At 39.3% G+C, this 20,011-nt stretch overlaps 1 protein-coding gene across 3 annotated transcripts in view; it reads left to right on the forward strand.

Annotated features, from left to right (window-relative positions):
* Positions 1-1,299: 1,299 nt before the first annotated feature.
* ADAMTSL1 (ADAMTS like 1) overlaps positions 1,300-20,011 on the forward strand; it is a 362,288-nt gene continuing 343,576 nt past the window's right edge. For all 3 annotated transcript variants that reach the window (XR_006889167.1, XR_006889168.1, XM_046664981.1), the window contains exon 1: positions 1,300-1,452. Coding sequence is in view for 1 of the 3 variants with exons in the window: in XM_046664981.1 (XP_046520937.1) it covers positions 1,390-1,452 (63 nt within the window). In the remaining 2 variants the exon portion in view is untranslated. The remainder of the gene's footprint in view (positions 1,453-20,011) is intronic.

Below are 20,011 nucleotides of genomic sequence, written 5' to 3' on the forward strand. Positions count from 1 at the left end.
GTTTGCTATTTCATTCTTTCAAAAACTCAATGATTTCCGTAGCAGATAAGAAGAAAGACGTCCTTGTTTGACACTTGACACTTTTCTAAAACTGTAATAAAATCCTCTTGTGGTAGAGTCAAATCTTTCTTGCTGGTGGATTAACCAGACTGAGAAGCTTCCTGACCTTCTCTTTGCTGTTACTGGTCCTGTCGTCATTTCACTGCTCATTAGCACTTCCTCCAGGGCTGGACTGGACCTCGAAGGTCATCTCCTCGTCCAACCTTCTTGCAACAGGAGAAGGGAAAAGGAGATAAAACTCACTTCAGCCTTTTCTGCTGCGTTATAATGGCTCCAATAAAAGACGAGGATAAGGAGGAGGGTGAAACTGTTGGTTAAAAGGTTTGGGGATTAACCGAGGATTTAATTCATCCTTTCTTTTCCTCTCCCTGTTAAAGCAGAGAGTTGAGAGTTGGCAATGTGTCAAAACCAGTCTGTTCCTTAACCCCAAATTTCAGCCCCACTCATCCCAGAGTCTTTGTTAAGGGCTTCGTTTTACACTTGGGGATCTAAATTTCCAATTGTGCCTTCAGCATTAGTAAACCTTGGATGTTTTAAATTGTCACTTTACAAAGAAGCAATGTGCTTTTTTAAATTTACAGATCAAGTCATGAATACACAAAGTGACTTATGCCAATACTTGGTTTAGCGAGGAACTTTAAAAAACTTACATAGTCTCCCTTTTCCGAGTCAAGGGGGGAAAATAAAGAAGAACTTTATGGAAAAGGAGTAAAGCAGTTGTATGCAACACGTTTAAAGGGCACACTAAGTCAGTTTTTCTCTATGGTTCTTTCCCTCTACGGCATATGTTATATATTGACAGGGATTAAGTTTCTCTTCTGAATGGAACAATACAGAGTCTCAGGGAGCTACTGTATTTTACAAAGCAACAGGCACCAGCACAAGCAAACGGCAAATAGAAATGTGTCTCACAAAGAACTAACCAGGTTAGTTAAAAGCACAGGGCTTTGCCTCATCTTTTGCAATTCTGCATCTTTTGCAGTTCCCTCCTTGCTCTGCGGCGCGCGCTCTGCTCTCCTTTCTTTTTCGTCCTTTTCCCCTTTTTCGCTCGCGCTGTTACGCTTTCTCTGTCCCCCGGCTTTGTTATTCAGCATGTCTGATTAGCAGGAGCCTGATTGGCTGGCTGCCTGCTCCGAGAGAGATTCCATTCAGCTTACCCCCCACCCATCCACCCACCCACCCACCCCTCGGTCAGGAAATGTGAGCGGGGCTGATGGAAGCTGATAGGCAGGGCTGGAGTGTTAGCACCAGGACTGGAGGTGACAGCAAGCAGAGGAGCACTTAGCAGCTTATTCAGTGTCCGATTCGGATTCCGGCAAGGATCCAAGCATGGAATGCTGCCGTCGGGCAACTCCTGGCACACCGCTCCTCTTTCTGGCTTTCCTGCTCCTGGTAAATGCCTTTTTCATTTCAATACGTTGCTATTGCCATTGAGTCTGGGTGCTGCTGAGGTGGTGTGTATGTGTGTGCGTGTATCTTTATCTTCAAATGCCAGGTAAAATAATTGACACGACTTAAAAAAAAAAACTTCTTTCAGAACTTTCACCCCAACTTCCCAAGCATAATGAAGTCTGCAAGACTTTGTGGAATTAGTTAGAGGTATATATTAATACTGAGACATAACTTTGGGATATACTGCATAGACGTTGTGAGCTGAGGACTGTATAAATGGTGGTGTGTATGCTTGGAATTTGGGTAACAGGCATCCTGAAATCAAACTCACTGTGGTGTTCCTGGAATTTTTTGAAGGAAGGGCTGTGAGGGGCTTTTCCCACTGTCTTTTATGAATTCTTCTCGCTCTGCGCACATGTGCTACGGAACCAGGTAAAAGGGGAATGAGAGCCTCTCTGCAGCCAACCCAGATTATAGCTCATAATGACTACGAGTCATCCATAGATACAAGTTAATGCTAGTATTTATGAATTGACGATTACAGTCTTTGATCTCAGATCTGCTTTTGAAGAAGAAAATGATGACTTTTGTAGGACTGCTTTCCACAGTCACAGTGATAAGATGCTCTGCTCTTGAACATCAGCACACACTGCATTTTTGACTCAAAGGAAATGTTCCGTTGTGACTCATACTTGGTTTTATGGGCAGAAAATGAACATTTACTGTCCAAAAAAAATCTACACTCAAAATATTAATAGCAATGCACATTTTTTTAAACCAGAGTGTTCTGGGCAGGGAGCTTAGCAAACCTCATCTGAAGGTTTGATTCCAAAATTTGCACACTGACTCCAAACAAACGTGATTGTAGCTCTCTCTGTCACATCTATGGCATGCCAGAACTTCCTCAGAAGGTAACAAGGCAAGAAGGGAATGAGGTAAAAATGCAAAGAATATGTAGGTTGCACTGATTTGTTGATGGTAAAGGAATGTTTTGTTCTGATTAGACTCTGAAAAATTTGACCTGCACTATAATTTTTGAAGAAGAGAAACGAGGCATTTGGTACAAATTGAAAAACTCCAAGAAGATTCATCAGATAGAGTAATCAGACAGTGATTAAATATTTTATACATTTCCACTTTTTATTTGCATCATTGTCACCAAGAAATCACAATGCTGCATTGCAAAGGTTGTAAATATAGAAACATATTTTCAAGTTTTCACAGAAGTTTAAAGGCAAACTGAATTTTGAGCATGAATGGACTGTAAGTTTTAGCTGTTCTGAGGAATATAAAAAGCAGAATTTTTAGGTGTGCTTTATGACTAGTGGAGCAAGCAATTTATGAAAGGTGTCTCATTTTTTCCATATGGGACGTGTTACTTATATACACACCATTAGTTTGCCTTGTATTTCCTTCTTTGTGATTTTTTTAAAGTGTGTGTTATTTTTCCCATTTAATTGCATCATAAAGCAAATTACCAGTACACATTCCTTTTTTGGTATCTTCATATGCAAGTATGATCTCATTATATTTTGGAAAAACTTTCCTTCAGGAGTATATTGTTTTGCTGCTCATTTGATAAATGCATTATATCCCTCTTTGATATCTCGAATAGTCACCTATATATTTGAGCATATAATTCAACTTACATGGAAAAAAAGGAGAGTTTGCTTATTTCAGATATAAAACATAAAACATATTTTGTTTAAATTACGATAATTGTATTATGAGGGTAAAATGAAATCAAACCCAGGTTTGTTTTATGTCTGCATTTAAATGAATCCGGATTCTGAGAGTTATGCTGGAAGAGAACTGACCAGGGAGCGCCTCTGTGCATCCCTGCGCAGAGTAGTAACAGCATTAGGAAATACCTGCCATGTATTGTGTGTCTGAATGTGCAAAACACTAGGCCAGTTGTTTGAAAAGCAACCCAATGAATCCTCACCATAACCTTGAAAATAAGGCATTTTTAAGCCCATTTTACAGATAGGGAAACAAGCTTATATTTGAACCCAAAGGTTAAAAAAAATGGAAAGAAAACGACTTGTTTGCCTTGTAGGATGGTTGTTAAATGTTTAGCAGTGACAGAAGCAATGGTCTGGCTTGGTCTGTAGTCTTTGTGGGAGATATTTAAGCTTTTCACATCATCTTGGCCATTAAAGTTATGTCCAAGATTATGGGCACTTGTTGCACTTGCTCATTAACTGCCCCCTTTGGTTTTGTGGCCAAAATTAAATTATTGGCCTAAGAGAAAGTGACCTTTGCCTGATCAGTAGTTGGCTTAGAACTAGAAGTGTGACCTTGCCAGCTTAACCTTCAGTCTGGGTAGAGAAATTGAGCTGGGTGGATTGTTTTCCTGTGATTCTTTTACATGTTACAAGAGGCTGTCTGCGCTTAGAATTAATTTCAGCAATTTTTAAGGAACGCTTCAGCTTAATTGGAAAACATCCTGTGTGTTTGGTGGCAAGCCTAGTTTCTGCTTCAAAATAGCCTTCATATCACTGACAGCTGAATCATCTGTATCGTGACTTGGTTCTTGAATGTGTGCAAATATTGAATGTCGTTCACCCTCAGCTTTGTCAAAGTCCTTTCCCTTTGGAGCATTGTTCCTGAGAGAATGAGGTCCCTGTGTCTTCTGTATCTATTTTAGGTTACCACCCACATTTTCACGCAAAGCTCATGGATTTCTTTTTCACTCTGGACACAATAATGACAGTAATACCTAACAAGAGATTTCATCCTGATATTCTGGTCAAATTAAGACACATAACCCTACCTCCCCCATCTTCCCACCCTGCTACCCTTTTTCGTTCTTCTTCCTTTGTCCCAGTTGTTTAGCTCAAAAGGAATGTGGCGAAACCCATGACCGGCCATTGACATAGGTGTCCATCCAAACTTGAAGTCAAACCGCTTCTTGTCAGAAAGGCATTTAATCAAATTTACATTTGCTTTTTGTTTCTTTTAAGTGGTTTTAAGCTCTTTCGCCTGCTATTGTGGGAGTTGCAAGAGTAACACTCAGAATTATAATAAAGTACATGTGTTTTTCTGTTGAATTTCTTTTTCTTCTCTGCTCTAATTTATACGTGGAAACTAGTCAAACACAATAGCCCATTCCCTTCATTCTCTCTGGCACTTTCCTGTGCTATTATCTAAGTGGATCTATCTTGGATGGCGAGAAGCACCATTAGCTTGTGGAATGAATGTTAAATCCCTTATTTACAGCAGATTTTGGCCTGTTCCTGTAAGTGTGTGTGTGAGGGGGGAGGGGATGTATGCAAGCATCTTCCTATAACTATTCACTGTATATCTATGTCTTATTCTCATGCCTAGATTGTCTTTAAATCAAGCTTAAGGATTTTTCATCTAAGTCTGCAGAACATAGTGAAGCCTAAGCATTATTTTCTTCATGTTTTTGTGAAGTTTCTGATCTAGACATGGTCAGCTACATTTCTCTTTTAGAAGGCTCCTGTTTTTAGTGTTTCAGTCTGTTCAGGACCACTTTCTGGCCCCTGTTATTATTTTCATGTGAATCAGTTCTATCGCTTCATATAAGTTATGGGAAGTATGTCCAATAGTGGTCACTAGTGAACTACAAAAGAATTCTGTTACACCAGGAAAGATTTTTTTCCTTGAAAGACTGCATGGATATTGAAGATTTTTGAGAGAATGAGAAAAAGTGACTAAATCAATGTGTTTGTGCATTTATATGAGTGTTAATACATGGTGATTTCCCTCTCCTGATATGTATGAATAAAGTAGAAAGCAATCCTCCAGCACACTATTACTCAACCTTAGGAGCTGTACAAAATTCATTCTTATATCCTAATGACAAAATTAAAGTCAGGGTCTGTGTAATTTTAACCACCAAAGTGTAGTTAACCCCTGTCCTTGCTGCTCATTTTTTTTTAACCCAGTTTATGTTGGTGTATTTTTCATGGGAATTATACTTGGATGAGACCTGGTCTGGTGTTTTGGTTCTCCCCTTTATTATGGCTTAATCAAAGTAGAATTTTAAATTCTTTCAGGGAAAATACAGTGTCCTCTGAATTCTGCGTTTCCTGCTGCACCTGGGGGAGTGCCTTGTCTATACCAGCATCGTAACTGTGAACTACATTAAGCAAGGAAAGGACTTATAGAGACTATCACATGGTTCTCCAATTCTCCACTTATTTGATGTTTCCTGCTTTTATATATATAGTCCAGTTTCTTTGGTCAAGTGGCAGCTCTGCTTTTCATGTTTCTATTTTAGATTCCAGGTCTAGTTATTTAAGTTTCTTTCTACCCTTCCCTCATTATGCATATTCTAGTTTCTTGTGGTCTCATGAGTAGAGTGACCCAGAAGTGACCTCTTCATAGCATGCAGCCCAATAGTCTTTTCTTGTGTGAGAGCATTCCTTGAATCATCATGAATAATCTACTGGTAAGTGTGTTGAGATAATCACAGGAAAATGTGTCTAAATCAAGTCTTACAGTCTTGCTATTTTTACTAATTTTCCTCTTCTAGAGAGCAGGCTTCAAACTTTGTGTTTGCACCAGAATGAGACAAGTTCATGTCATTTTCTGTCTATAGCATAAAAACCACACCATGTGGTTGAATTTTGGCTTGATTGGCAGTACTGGCTCATGAGCGGCTTAGGACTGGCATACCAGGGGTGATGTAAGTCCTAAAGGATCCTAATTGACATAGGCCAGCACAGCTGTGCGGGGAGCCTGCCTGCTAACTGGGGTAAGCTGTTGCTATCAACCCCTTCTTTCCATGAGCTCAAAAATAAATGACTAAATCTCCCCAATTCCCGAACTTCAAGATTAAAACCTACATTGAATAAAGCTTAACTGTTCTAGTTTCCCCTCCCGGGGGCTTTGCTGACTGGAGCACCCGCATGTAGGGCAGTTAGAAGTATTCTGGTCACGTCAAGAAGACGTCCCAATGGCTGTAGTCCACAGCCAACAGTGACCTTTGGCTTTTTATTTTTTATATTTCCAGAGGCTCAGTATTTATAAATCAGTTTGAATGTTTTCCTGTATTTACTAATGGTCTCTATTTCAGTCATAGACATAAATCTTATCTCATTAATTATTGTCACCTTCTTTAGGAGAAATACCGTAACTTCTGTTTGATTACCCCCACCCCACATTCCGCCAATGTATAGTTACGTGCATAGTTAGCATTTTGTAATTATTTCTCAGAGGCATAAATAATTACTTGTAATCTCTACAATGTTATTAAATGTAATTTCTTGTGCTACCTTGCATTGATGTCTGTCATTGTGCTTCTCATACTGTACTTACCTGTCTGTCTACTCCACATCGTTGTGGGTGACAGCAGAAGGAATGACTTTTATTCCTACCTTTATCAGAATACCTGGTAATTGGATCTCAGTAAATGTTGTTGGATAAATGGATGAGTAAGACCGACTTGGCAAGAAAAGGTGAAAAGAGAGTGAAGTACAAGTAAGAAGGGAAAACGGGAACATCCATCTCACATGTGAAGCATTCCACTAATTCTGGTTTTGGTAAGACCAAGTCAGTAACCTAATAAATTCCAAAGAGTAGAAGTATATTTTGTTTTTCTCTCTCTTTCTTAAACATATACATCCACACAATGAACAACAACTTTTTCCAGTGTCCGTAGTTCAGAATATCAATTTGTGTGGCAGAACATACTGGAACTATTTCTTAGTTGAGATAAATTCTTAAGGAAAAGCTCTTTTCAAAGCAAATTCTTATCATTGGGAGAATCACCATTAAAGATGTGTGACCAGTGTCCAGGGAGTATTCATCTGCCCCACACTCACTGGTGTATCATGCTGACAGACTTCAATCTTATGTAGTTTCTACTATATTGTGCTTACTTTGTAATAACCCAAATCAGTGCAAAAACCAAGCACACTCCATTTGGAATTATATGTCTGTAAGTGCTATTACCATAGTAGCTTGCATCTCCCTTCCTCACTAGATTTTTCTCTAAAATTCTTATTAAATTAATTACAATAAAACCAAAAAGGCTTTGTGCATGGGAAGGAGGACAGTTATAATAAAAAGAATAGCAGAAAAATCACATGTGTGAGCATACTCCATTTATAATAGAGGAGATTTATTCCACTTCAGAGGCAAGAAATTGCAGGACTCTAATAGTTTCACCACCTGTGAATTATTTGGGTGCACCTCATAAGCGGGTTCTTTCTTCTATTTGTTTAAAGAAATAAGTGGTATGTTCGCCAATTCTACACTACATTAATTTTCACAGAGTTTCCATTTTCATCTTCATTGCTTTTTCAGATTTTTTTCCAAAGCTTCTGCCATTCTCCAACTAAAGCTTTGGGTATTTTCCCCTTCAATTTTTGTCCGGGGACTTTCTCTGTCAATTCAGTCTGTTGGCATAAATGTTGGGACAAAGGAGAGAGCGAGTATGATAACCTAAGATAAACTGACAAAAATTCCAAGAGCACTAACGAAATGAGATAGGAAATTATGAGCAACCTATAATTTCCAAGTGTCCAATAAAATGAATACACTTCACTTTGTTCTCTAGTAAAATATGGTAGGGTGTCTACTTTGCCAATTATAATCTCAGTCACCATTTGAAGTCTTCCAGAGTATTGGTCAAATATTGTATTTCATCAATACAACCAGAAATGAAAAAGGGTAATGGAAATAATAAGAACTCCTACTGTTCAGGTGCTGAAGTGGGATTTAGAGGAAAGTTTTTTAGAAATAGTCTGTTTTTTCATCATAGTTGTTATAACCATTTGTCATTGAGACCTAACATAATTTCTCTAATCTGCCACACACTTTTACTTTGGGGCTTGTAGCTGGTCTGAGATAACAAACATGCTTTGAAATTACTGTTATAGAGTTAGTTTAATTGACATTTGGACTCACTGCATGTATATTCATAGCTTTTAGAACTAAGAGGAACTTTTGAGATGGCATAAAATGTGACCCCATTAGACTGGGATCTCTTTGAAGGCAGGCGTTTGGTTTTATTTTGTCCTGGATATCTTTATATCCATGAAGCAAAGAGTTTGATATACACAAAGTGTTCAGTGTAAGTTTGTTGTTTGAGTAAATGAATTCATTGCCTATTCTAGCCCTTTCATTTTGCTGATAATTGAATTTAAAATACAAAGATATTTGAGACATATTTCCCAGGAACACGAAATAGGTAGGATCCAGATCCTGGAATCTGGATCCCTTTCCTTTGAGTCCATATTCCTTCAAGAAAGAATTCATTCTCTTTCTATTATACTGTGTGGCCTCTCAGGACCTTTAAACAAGAACCAGCTGAGCTGGCCTTGGTAGAGAGAAGTTGAAATGTTGTAGTATCGCATGCAGAAGAAACCAAAGAACCAATGAAGCTGCTGGAAAATCATGTTTAGTTAAAACTCAGTGATCATAGTTCTTTTGTAAACATTGGCAGGAAGAGGGGACTGAGGTCCATAAAGCTTGTCTCTCGCTCTGGACCTGCGTCATATCAACAAGCTTCATTTCTCTTGCTTTCCATATCAATGAAAACTGTGAAAAATTTGGTGATGGATATGTGAAAATGTGAACTTCATGCGGGACCTTGCACATAGTAGGTCTCCAAGAAGTGCTAGCTTCCCTCCTTTTCCTTCAGTGCAATATGGCATATTCATTGAGAGCCTGCTGTATATCAGGCACTGTGCTAGGTAGGTACTGGGTATACCGTGTTGAATAAAGCAGACATGGTTCTAAAGATGGGTTTTCCATCATATACTTTGAGAAAAGATTTGAGATGGGGTGGGGGGAAGGACAGGAATTAATTAGCCAGTACTTTCCATTGGTTTCGTGTTGCTGTCATGATATTATTTTCTTTAAACTGTATATTTAACTATTGCTGATGTAAGGGGGTCTCTGCCTAAAGAAATAGACACACTAATTCATTATTTATAGTAATTCAAGAAAGAATGTGTTAGAAAAACTCTAAAACTCTAAAGATTTATATTTAAGGTCACTTCTTTGAGTTATGCCTCTTTTTTTTCCTGGAATCTTCTTTTTTAGCAGTACTGAAACCTAAGCTTAATGAGTGTATTACTTTGTCTCTGGGTTTATTTGCTACGTAAACACCTGTCTTTTCCATCTTAGACCTATGCTTAAGTAGTGAAACCTTTAGACCAGCCCCTCGTTCAAGTGAATAAAAGGCCAATCAGTGGCATATAGAACACTAATGAGAGTAGGTTTTTTCTCAAAAGGTTTAGCTTGCTCTGTGGAAACCATTTGTCTACAGGAACGTTACAAATCTTTGGGCATCACCCTGGTGACCAGTCAGCATGTTCTCAGCTCTCTGGCAGGAGATTTTCCAACACCTCTGCCACGTCCCTATTACCAGCCCCAACCTCTTTAATCCAAGGCAGGCATTCCTAACCTTGGCCGTTCCACTTTGCTAGCTGCAGTTTGGTGGAGCTGCACTCACCTCAGTGGGACTGTTTTGCCTATCGACTCCAGGATCTTGATTTTAAGAAACCCATCCAATGGTTTATGTCCACTTTAAGAGTTCTTGATTATTGAAAGCAGCGATTCCCAGACTTTTGGATTTTATAGACCATTAAAAATTCATAAGTATATAAGGATGTGTTTACAGGTAGGTAGGAAGTATGGAAAACAGAGACAACATTTCTAATTTTTTATTTTGTCAAGTAGAGACATTAATAAAATAAACTTCCATCACCTTAGTTTCATAAATGAAAAGAGAGTGCTTGCTTCAATGTGAGAAGTACTTTACATATATCTATCTAATGCTCATAACAATCTTATAGAGTAGTTACAATAATTTTTCCCATTTTACAGATGAGGAAACTGAGGCACAGAGAAGTTATATAACGTGCTTCAGGTCGCTCAGCTAGTAGTGGCAGAGTGCAGAATTTGAATCAAGGCAGAGTTCATTTTTTGTACCAACTCTGCCATTTTGTTTCACTGGTGCAAGAAATGAAAGGTTATTTGAATAAGCCAAAAATTCCATGTACATAATTTCAGAAGAAAATCTGACTAAACACGTTTAGCTTTGCGGGGAACTCACCAGTGTCCTTACTTTTCTCTTTATTTCTTCTTCTATCAGTAAAAACTTTGTCATGGACTGGCTTGCTCTATGCCAGACACTTTCCTTGGGCCACAAAGATAACCAAGACATAGTCATACCCCGCTGGAAACTCACAGATTCTAGAGAAAGTTTCAAGAAGATAAGACAGAGACCCACTGGAGGATATAAGGTGCTGGGGCAGCACAAAGAAGGACACAGGAGAAGGATCTGGCATTTGTTGTCTGCAGTGCCCCAGGCTCTGTGCTAGGCAGAGTGAAACTCAGCTTTGAGGTGGGTCAGTGAGGGTGATTCAAAAGAAGGGATATCTAAAGTGAGTCTTATGGGGTCAATGGAAGTTCACCAGGCAGACAAAGAAGGGAAAGGGGGCATTCCAGGCAGAGGGACCTGCATGGGCAGAGGCACAGAGGAAGGAAAAGGAAGGTGAGTTACTGGATTAGTGAGTAAATCTCAATTGCTAGAGCACAGCCAGCTCATGCAGGGCCTTGCATGCCATGCCCAGGAGCTTCGACCCACGTTTGTGTTTTAGAAAGACATCTGTGGTGGCCACATGGAGTGGAGAAGCCTGGAGAATGGAGACCAAAAGGCCAGTTAGAAGATTATTGCTCCTCTCCTAGTGAGAGATCATGAAGGCAGCAGCAGTGGTGAAAAGAGGGGAAAGAGTCTGGTTGTGTGGCTACATACAGGGCAGGAAAAACCCCTGTGGCCTCCCTTTGCCTTACATCTTGAGGCCTCAGAGCTCTTAAAGCACCAGCTGTGTGCTAGGGCTCTCCAGGTCCTACTGTCTAGTAGACAGCCTGCAGCCTGGCACTGAGTAGGAGCTCAGATGTGTGCTGAATGAATGTGTGAAAGAGTGAATAATTTTATTCCAGGCCTCCCTGTTCAAAATTGTAACCTACAGCAGAGATTGTTTTCCCCAAATTATGGGAGACCTTCAGGAACAACAAATGTGTCAGTATCCTAAAAAGTAGAGAACTTTCTGTCACTCAGGAAAGTGTGAATCCGGGCCCAACCTTTCTAAAGAGATTGCCACACAGTTGTGACTTAATCCTTTATTCGCTCTCAGTGAACCTTTCAAAATAAATAGAGCCTATTTCAAAGGGCACTCTTGCACTTTTTGAAAGCTTTATGGCCCTCACATAACACAAAGCCCATAACATGGAGTCATTTTTCTACCTTGGGATAATTATTGGAGTCAGAGGCTGCAGTATTTTCCTGTGTGTGGTTATTTATCTATCTGTTTTCTCACCAAACAGTGCCCTATTCTACTCTTCAGATTCATGTCACAGTTATGAATCTTTCCATGGGAAGCCAGCAAATATTTTTGCCTTAATTCTTGCAGCTCTTTACAATATCTAATATGGGCTCCACATGTGTTTGAAAACCAGATGAAAGCCGATGAAACTCCAGTAAAAGACGCAGCGTTAAGGGTCTAATTTTAAATTATCTACCCTGATTAAATATTAACTGTGGTCTTCAGAAAATTATCAAGCCATATCTGAAATGCATAAATTCATCATTTTATACTAAAAATATAATGTGACTGAAAAAATAACCTACAGGTTTTATTAAAGAAAGTGTGAGTTAAATGTCACATAAATTCTTTATATTTTCTCTTTATGAATCCAATTGCTAAGGTGTCAGATTTTTAATCAGGCATTGGAATCCTGTGGGTATATAATTTCTTCTCCCCCTAATTATGAATAGCCTCCCACATGCACACAGCTCTTTTCTCAATGTTAGTACAAAATTGATTATAGCTTGGCCTCACCTCATAAAGTAGATTTGCCTTGGAACAGCATCAAACAAGTATTCATGTTTTAAATCCTATGGTCCTTCTGACTTTCATTCTAATTTTGGACATCGATCCCTTTTATTTTCCTCCCTCCTTCCCCAAAACTGATGGCAAACAACATAAAAATCTCTTCAGATATAGCAAAGGGAAAAAAATGTGATTTTCAGTTTCTTCCTATGTGCCAAGTACTGTGCTATTTGTTTCTATCTGTTATCTCGGGTAAGCCTTCCCACAACCCATTTTGCAGATAAGAAATAAGAGTATCAAAACCTAAGGGTGGTGTGCATTCCTCTACTTTTAGTGTATGTGTATTCAGGTCTTATAGCAAACAAACTGTGTTAAAATATGCAGTACAGACTATTTTCCATGTTTTTGGAACTATGTTATTTGGATTCTGTCAGCAGGAGCCTTCCTAATGTGCTGAGTGATTTCCACAGTTTCAGAACCAAGTTCACTAGAGTTCACTGCTTGCACCATATTTCATCAATCCTAAGATACACAATGTTTTTCTGATTTTAGAAACTTGGATGAGTCTTAATAATTGATAGCAGGTCACAGTTTAATGGGTGGCTCTTTTTAATTCTTAATGGTACATAAAATAATGTGACTTCAACCTATAGCATCTTGAATTCACTGGAATAGTGACTAGGGTCTTTCCAATATCTAACTGATGGGAGCAAAGCTAGGCTTGAGATTCAGCTGCAGAAATATGATTATGGGCTCCCCCTCTCCCTCCCTCCCTCTTCCCATTCACCATCCTCTGATGCAGATTCTTCCTGTCTTTGCTTGCCAATCTGAGACATTGAGAGTTTGTACCTTGAGCTTACCTTACTTCTGTCCCATAATAAGGGCAAAGCCCCCTTGCCTACAGCCTCTTTTCTTCTTAATCTATATGTGCCTCAGTTTTCTTATCTGTAGGCCATATAGTGTAATGTCGTAGTTCCCTATCTACGGTCAATATCAGAATCAGCTGAACACTTGCTGAAATTATGACGGTCCAGGTCCTATTCAAGAGCCTAAGCCTCTGTGTGCTTTATTAGCTCTGCAGATGATTATTGAGAACCATGGTGAGTTGTTAAGAGCAGGAAATCTTGAGCTGGACTACCTGGACTCAAATCCTGGCTTCACCAGTGCAACCTTTCCATTGTTTTCTGTGTCTCAGTTTCCTTGTCTGCAAAACAGGGACCAACAATACCATCTACCTCAAAGGATTATTGTGAAATTTAATAAAACGACTCATGCAACATACTTAGCACAATACCTCATGCATGTCGCAAGTGCCTAATAAACACCAGCAGTTATTATTCCTCCCTTCCTACAAGGCTGACATTCTTCTATCTCATTCCCAGAAACCAATCTCTTATCTTTTCCTGGATTCAAGGCAGCTGACAGCTTTGCCTGGTAACTAAAGTCTCCTATGCAATCTCAAAGAAGGGCTGAGAAGAAAAATAGGATTCTTTTTTTAACTGGCGGGGGTAAGGGGGATAGGGTTCTGGAGTCCGTTAAAGCCAAGGAGTATAAAACAGAATAAAGATAAAGCTTGATTCAAGAAAGTCACGCTGTGAGTTCACTCACAAATGCTTGTCTAATTCAGGGTTCTAACCCTCCTCTGCATCAAAATCACCATTGGAATTCAGAATTGAAACTGTCTGGAAGCCACCAGCCTCTCTCCCCCAAAAGATTCAGATTCAGGTGGTCTGGGGAGAGGCCCAGACATGGGCTTTTTTTTTTTGCTGAGGAAGACTAGCCCTGAGCTAACATCTATGCCAGTCTTCCTCTACTTTATATGTGGGTCACTGCCACAGCGTGGCTGACGAGGGGTGTAGGTCAGCACTGGGGATCCGAACCTGTGAACCACTATGCCACGGGGCCAGCCCCTGGCAATTTTTCTTGAGTTCCCAGGTAATTTGAACGTGTAGCCAGAGTTGATAACTGCTGATCTAACTGAATATTTAAAAGGTTCTAAACACCTCTCACCTGTTAGGAAATTTGTCGTTGTCTCTTAACTTTGAAGTCGCTTCTGGAACTCTCCCCACCTCAAAAAAAAAAAGAAAACAAAATAACTTATGAGCCCCTTTTCCCTAAAATAAGGATACTATACCAGTTCCAATATCTCATGTAGTTGAATGTGAATGTGCTTTGTAACCTGCAAATACATGTGTGTGTGAGAGAGACAGAGGAAGAGAGAAAAAGAGAGAGGGAGGATTACGATGAATAGTGTGAAGATGATTATCCTATTGTGTTAGGGAGCCTGCACAAAGGAACCAGGAACTCTTCCAGTTAGTAAGATGCAGTGTAATCTGAAGTATAAGCTACCAGCCATTTAAATGTATAAACTTTTTATTAAAAAATAGTAACCATGCACATTTTGTGCAAGATAGAAATTAGAACCTCTCCGAGTCTGATTTGAAGAAACAAAATCAAACAAAACAGACACTCTGAGGGTATCCAGTCTTCTGCTTATACTAGTCATCTAATCTTCTATTTTTCTTTTCCTGGAAGGCCCTTGCGTTAGATTCAGTATTTGGTCTGATTTTCCCTGCTTTTCTTTTCCTGGAAGGCCCTTGCGTTAGATTCAGTATTTGGTCTGATTTTCCCTGCTTTCCTCAGACAGCCAAGTTTAATTCCTGTCCGGATGAGTTACTCACTCTTATCCATCCTTATCCTACTTACTTAATTAGACCTAAAGAGATTCTAAGTTCCTCTTATCTACTGGGGAGGTGGTTGTAAGGGGATTTCTCTCTTGTCCTTTTTAGAGCAACTCTCCATCCCTCAGCTTTAGTAGTCCCTTTTTTCTAAAATGCCCATAAACCTGTGATGCCTCGTGGGATATAATGAGGATTAAATGAATATGTTAAGTACTTTGAAAACTGTAAAACTCCCATCCTATCCTGCCCTGCTCGAAAGCCATCATTGGCTCCAGCTGTCAGTCTACCCAAGGGCCGGTTCCTCAGCTGGAACTCAAGGCCCTGTCCCAGGCCACCAGTCCAACCTTATCTGCAACTTCTGTGACACCCTGAGAGCCATAATCCAGAAGAACTGACCTGGCCAGAAGTAGAAGCAGATGGCGACACCAGCTGTGTATCACATAGCTGACAGAAGAAGAGTTCGATTTAGGGCATCAGCAGATGGAACGGAAAAGAGGGAACAGAAAGGAGATACATTGCAGAAGTAAAACATATAGTCCAGGCAGTTGTTAGGGTATGTGTGTGGGTAGATGGATGGGGTGGGTTGGGGTAGAGGACAGAGTGATTGGAGGGAGGGGAAATGTTTTATAGAAATGTTTATATATTTAGAACTGTTCAGCAGAACATCTGCTAAAGGATTGGGGACCCAAGTAATGAGTTTGGTTTGGACATGTTGAGTTTGAGATACTAACAAGGCATCCAGGTAAGTGGAAATAGAAGCCTGGAGATTGGAATAAAGATGTTTTTGTATATCATCTACAAAGGGAAGAGTTCAATAAAGGGGAAGTGGCTAAGATGAAAGGGAGAGTAGAGAGAAGAACAGGGGCCCAAGGAAAGAACCTTGAGGATTCCAGCATTTATTAGTCAGGGTGAGTAAGAAAAGGCAGGGAGCAACAGGCCAGTAGTGACTGCCAGAGAAGCCAGGGGAGCATCTCCCACAGCAAGGCCTGAGAGAAGGTCATAGGATGTGGTGGATTACAGAATTCTGATGAATTTCAGGGGAGCCACCTCACTCATGTCTTAGGGCAGAAGCCAGATTGCAAAGCATTAAGGAATTTGGGGTTATTGAGGAAGTGGGTGCAGTGCATGTGGATTAGCCTTTCCAGAAGTTTAGAAGTGAAAGGAAAGGAGGCAGGAGACAGTTTCACTCCCACCACGGACAAAGTGCAAAGTAAAGGCAGGAGAACACAAAGCGGGAGCTGTGAGATAAAAGTGAGCTTGGTTTTAATAAAAAGAGGAGAGAGTGCTTTCGTCTTAATAGCTTAAAGAATGCTGATAGCAGCCGTGTGTGAAATTGATTTCTGAGGCCCAGCACCAGAGACAGAGAGGCTGAGAGGCAAATGGGGTAGGGAACCATGATTTAGCACCATCACTTTCTCTGCTTATTACAAAACAGGCTTTAAAAAAGATGCCTGTGGTGCGCCTCGGCACTCTTGATATTGTCTGTGGCCAAGATCCATTTTAATATGTTCCTGAGGCATTTTAGTGATTATAACATTACTTTAGACATCAGTCTGTTAACTTTTTACATTGCTAAATGTGGTTAATGCAATGCATATAAATATTATTCCTACCATTAAATAATTTTGAATGATGCAGAAGGAAAAAGTTATTCTTGCTGAAAACAAAAAGGTGACAGACTCAAAATGCTTGCACACTGAAAGCAAAAATTAAGTTTTAGAAATTCTCAGAGAAACCATCCATGTTTCTACTTTATCAAGCATTGAGGGTCAGACAAGGGCTCACAAGGATCACAAAAAATGGATTATGTTTCATCTGCTAATAAAGATTTAATAAATGCTTTCACTAATGACTTCTTGACATTCTTATTTAATTTACAAATGAGTGGAAGATTATATTACTTCCCATTTATACAATTCCGAATGATATTTTTCGATTATGATTTTAAAATGCTAACAGTAGAGGGAAATTAGCCAGCTCAAAATATAAATACTTTTGATGAACTTGACTGGAACCTGGGAAGAGACGCCTGGTATATATGTCTCTATTCACCAATATTATTTTCCATCTCAATACAAGTAGGTCTATACTATTTACAGATAACGATGACAAATTATAATTGACCAAGAAAGACAAGTTCTTTTAGAGACCAATGTCCTTCTTGCCGTGATTTAAAATCAGGGACTTACACTACAATCCACTCTGCACAATATTAAAAAGAAATGGTAGGCTATTATGTTTGTGAAATGAATAATTATTTAGCTAGAGAATGCTTGTCCTGACTGTTGTAGTTATAACAAAAGCTATCCCAAGGCAACTGACTCTCAATTGTTACTGATAAAGGACTTAATATGTTAAAAATATATCTGGAAATCTGAATATTTAAAAAAATGACCACTATTGTCTATACCAGTAGAGAACCACAATAACAGAGCTTCTGTTTTGATACAAAACAAATTATGTCATGAAAATTATAGATATAGTCATTAGTAGAACATCATAAGAAAAAAAAACATTATTCCTTAACACTTGGATAGGAAGAAACTGAAAACCATCACATAAAGCTAACTTTTATCTCATCATTTGGGAAACTTTTGTTTATAAGTATTTACTGATCTTCAAAATTAAGTAGTACACATTTACCAATATAAAGGGCAGAGTATAATTTAGCATTTCTTTTATTATTTGGAACTCACTAGGATTTGACAGAGAATCTGGATGCTAATTGAATTAGTAAAGAAAGGGAATCGCAAATAGAGATTCTTTGTTTCAAGAATTACTTTTTAATAAAATGATTCTTATAGCTGAAGCAATAGGATCATCTCTATTTGAATTTTGTTTAGCAATTATACTGGTCAACACTTTCATATTTTAGCACTTTTATTTTTAAAATAATCTTTACAGCACCCCTATGAGTTAAGTCAAGCAAATGTTCATGACTTATTTTACAGGAGGGAAAAATGATTTGTAAATATGCTTAAATGAGATAGGCTAATTTAGAACCGTAGACATTTTTATGGCTAGGGATGTCTTAGAGAGTATCTGACCCAAATTCCTTCTTGTGGAAGTGACTGAACTAAGGCACAGAGACCTAAATCACCCAAAAGACCACAATAGCCAAGTCCTGGTCCCCAGCCTGCCTCCCTGTTTAGGAGTTTTTGCCGTCAATGTTATCCATGTCCGTTCTCTGAAACATTTTGAAGTTAAAAGTGCTCATAAAAAAATCAAGCGAACACTAAATGCCCATTGAGTATTGATCTCTGAATCAAGCCCTGCGTTGGAGATTAGGGATGTAAAGCTGGAGATCACATAGTCCCTGTCTTCAAGGGCTGATATCAATATTTTGCCTCTGTTAATTTCATTTAAACCTCAGAGTGCTATGATTTGAAGTTTGGGATTTATTTTTACATGGAATCTAATGGAAATATTTTCTCCCCAGTTCAGAACCTTTACTTTAAAACTTGTATCAAAACTTGCTTCTAGCAAGTCATTTTTCCTGATTAATTCTGTTCAACATTAAATTTTTCCGTGATCTATGGTTATCTCTACTGTACTAATTTTTGCATTTTTGAAAATACAATTTAATGAATATTCTTTACGTTTTTATTGGTAGAGGCCTATGCCTTTAATTAAGTCAGGACGCCATTACTCGCCTATCTGCATTCTCTCGTAATTGCAGCTGCTCTTCTCCACAAAGCCCTGCATCCCAAGTGTTGCAGAAAGACTGACATTATTTACTCACTGATGAGGACTCTTTGGCAGATAGACATCTAGGACTTGGGTTAGACTAGATTAAGGCAAGATGTGACAGGTTAATCATCTTTCAGCTTTAAACATTTTGAGTATATTTAAAGTTGACAGAAAAAGGCATGTGAGTAAGCAGAAATGTGATTGTCTTTTTCTTTCATGGGTCAGATTAATTTTTTTTCCTCTTCCATTCCCTTGCTTATATGCAGCTTCTGCATATATCTATATATATTCCCCATCTGTCTTTAGAGAATCTGAATGTATATGAATGAGACAAAGCTGACAGCCGTTATGAATTAGATACTCGACTACAACTTGCCCTAGCCTGCCTTGCGTTAATTATTCATTCAACGAATATGCACTGAGACTGATTACATATCCGGTGTTCGACAAGGCACTGGGGGTACAAAGGCATATTCATCTCTGTCATGGCCCTGAGGAAGCACACAGTCCGTCCCTCAGGATAGATGTGTAAACAAGGAACTGCAGAACAGTGGCTGAGAAATGCTAGAACAGCCACGGGTGTGAGTCCTAGCAATATGCTCAAAGACACAGGAGAGGCGGTGAGTGATGCTACCTGGAGATGAGAGAACGTTTCACTGGAAGATGACGTTGGAGCTGCATGTTAAAGTAGGAGAAGTACACAAGTCGAAGAAAGTAAAAAGTTGTGAGGAATGTGGAGAAGAGGGAAACGTAGGCAATGGCAGATCATAAAAGAGTATCAGAGGTCCCCAGGCAGTCTGACTGACTGAGCAGCAGTGCCCAGTCACCGGAGAGCAGAGGACACGAGTGATCGGAAGCAGCAGAGATGAGTCTAGAACATTGATTTAGGGTCAGGTTCTGAAGGGTGTTGTATGTCACACTAATAATTTGGACTTTATCCTATACCCAGTGGTTCTTAACCTTTGGAGAATCTGACAAAAGCTATGAATCCTCTTTCCAGAAGTATGATAACAACACATGTATGTGCAAAATGTTGCAGACAGCTTTGAGTCCTCATGGCCCATCTGGAATCTATTAGTAGATGCCACCAGCTATAGGCAGTGGAACCATAGGAAGTCTTTTAGGGAGTGAACAACTTAGCTCTGTATTCTAGAAAGATAACTGGCAGGAGTGTGGAGGCTAGCCCAGTGGGAGGAGAGGCTGAAGGTAAAAAAATCAGATGGGAAGCCTATTGCAAAATGCCAGTCACCAAACACTAGAACCAGAATTAAGGTTGAACGTAAGTGAAAATAGTGAAAGTAAGAATGGAGAGGGTGGGAATGGAAGAGAGAGGCATTTCAGAAATGGAAGTGATAAGACTTGGTGTCTGAT

Source organism: Equus quagga, chromosome 6 (assembly GCF_021613505.1).
Source record: "Equus quagga isolate Etosha38 chromosome 6, UCLA_HA_Equagga_1.0, whole genome shotgun sequence".
In the NCBI taxonomy this organism is placed as follows: domain Eukaryota; kingdom Metazoa; phylum Chordata; class Mammalia; order Perissodactyla; family Equidae; genus Equus; species Equus quagga.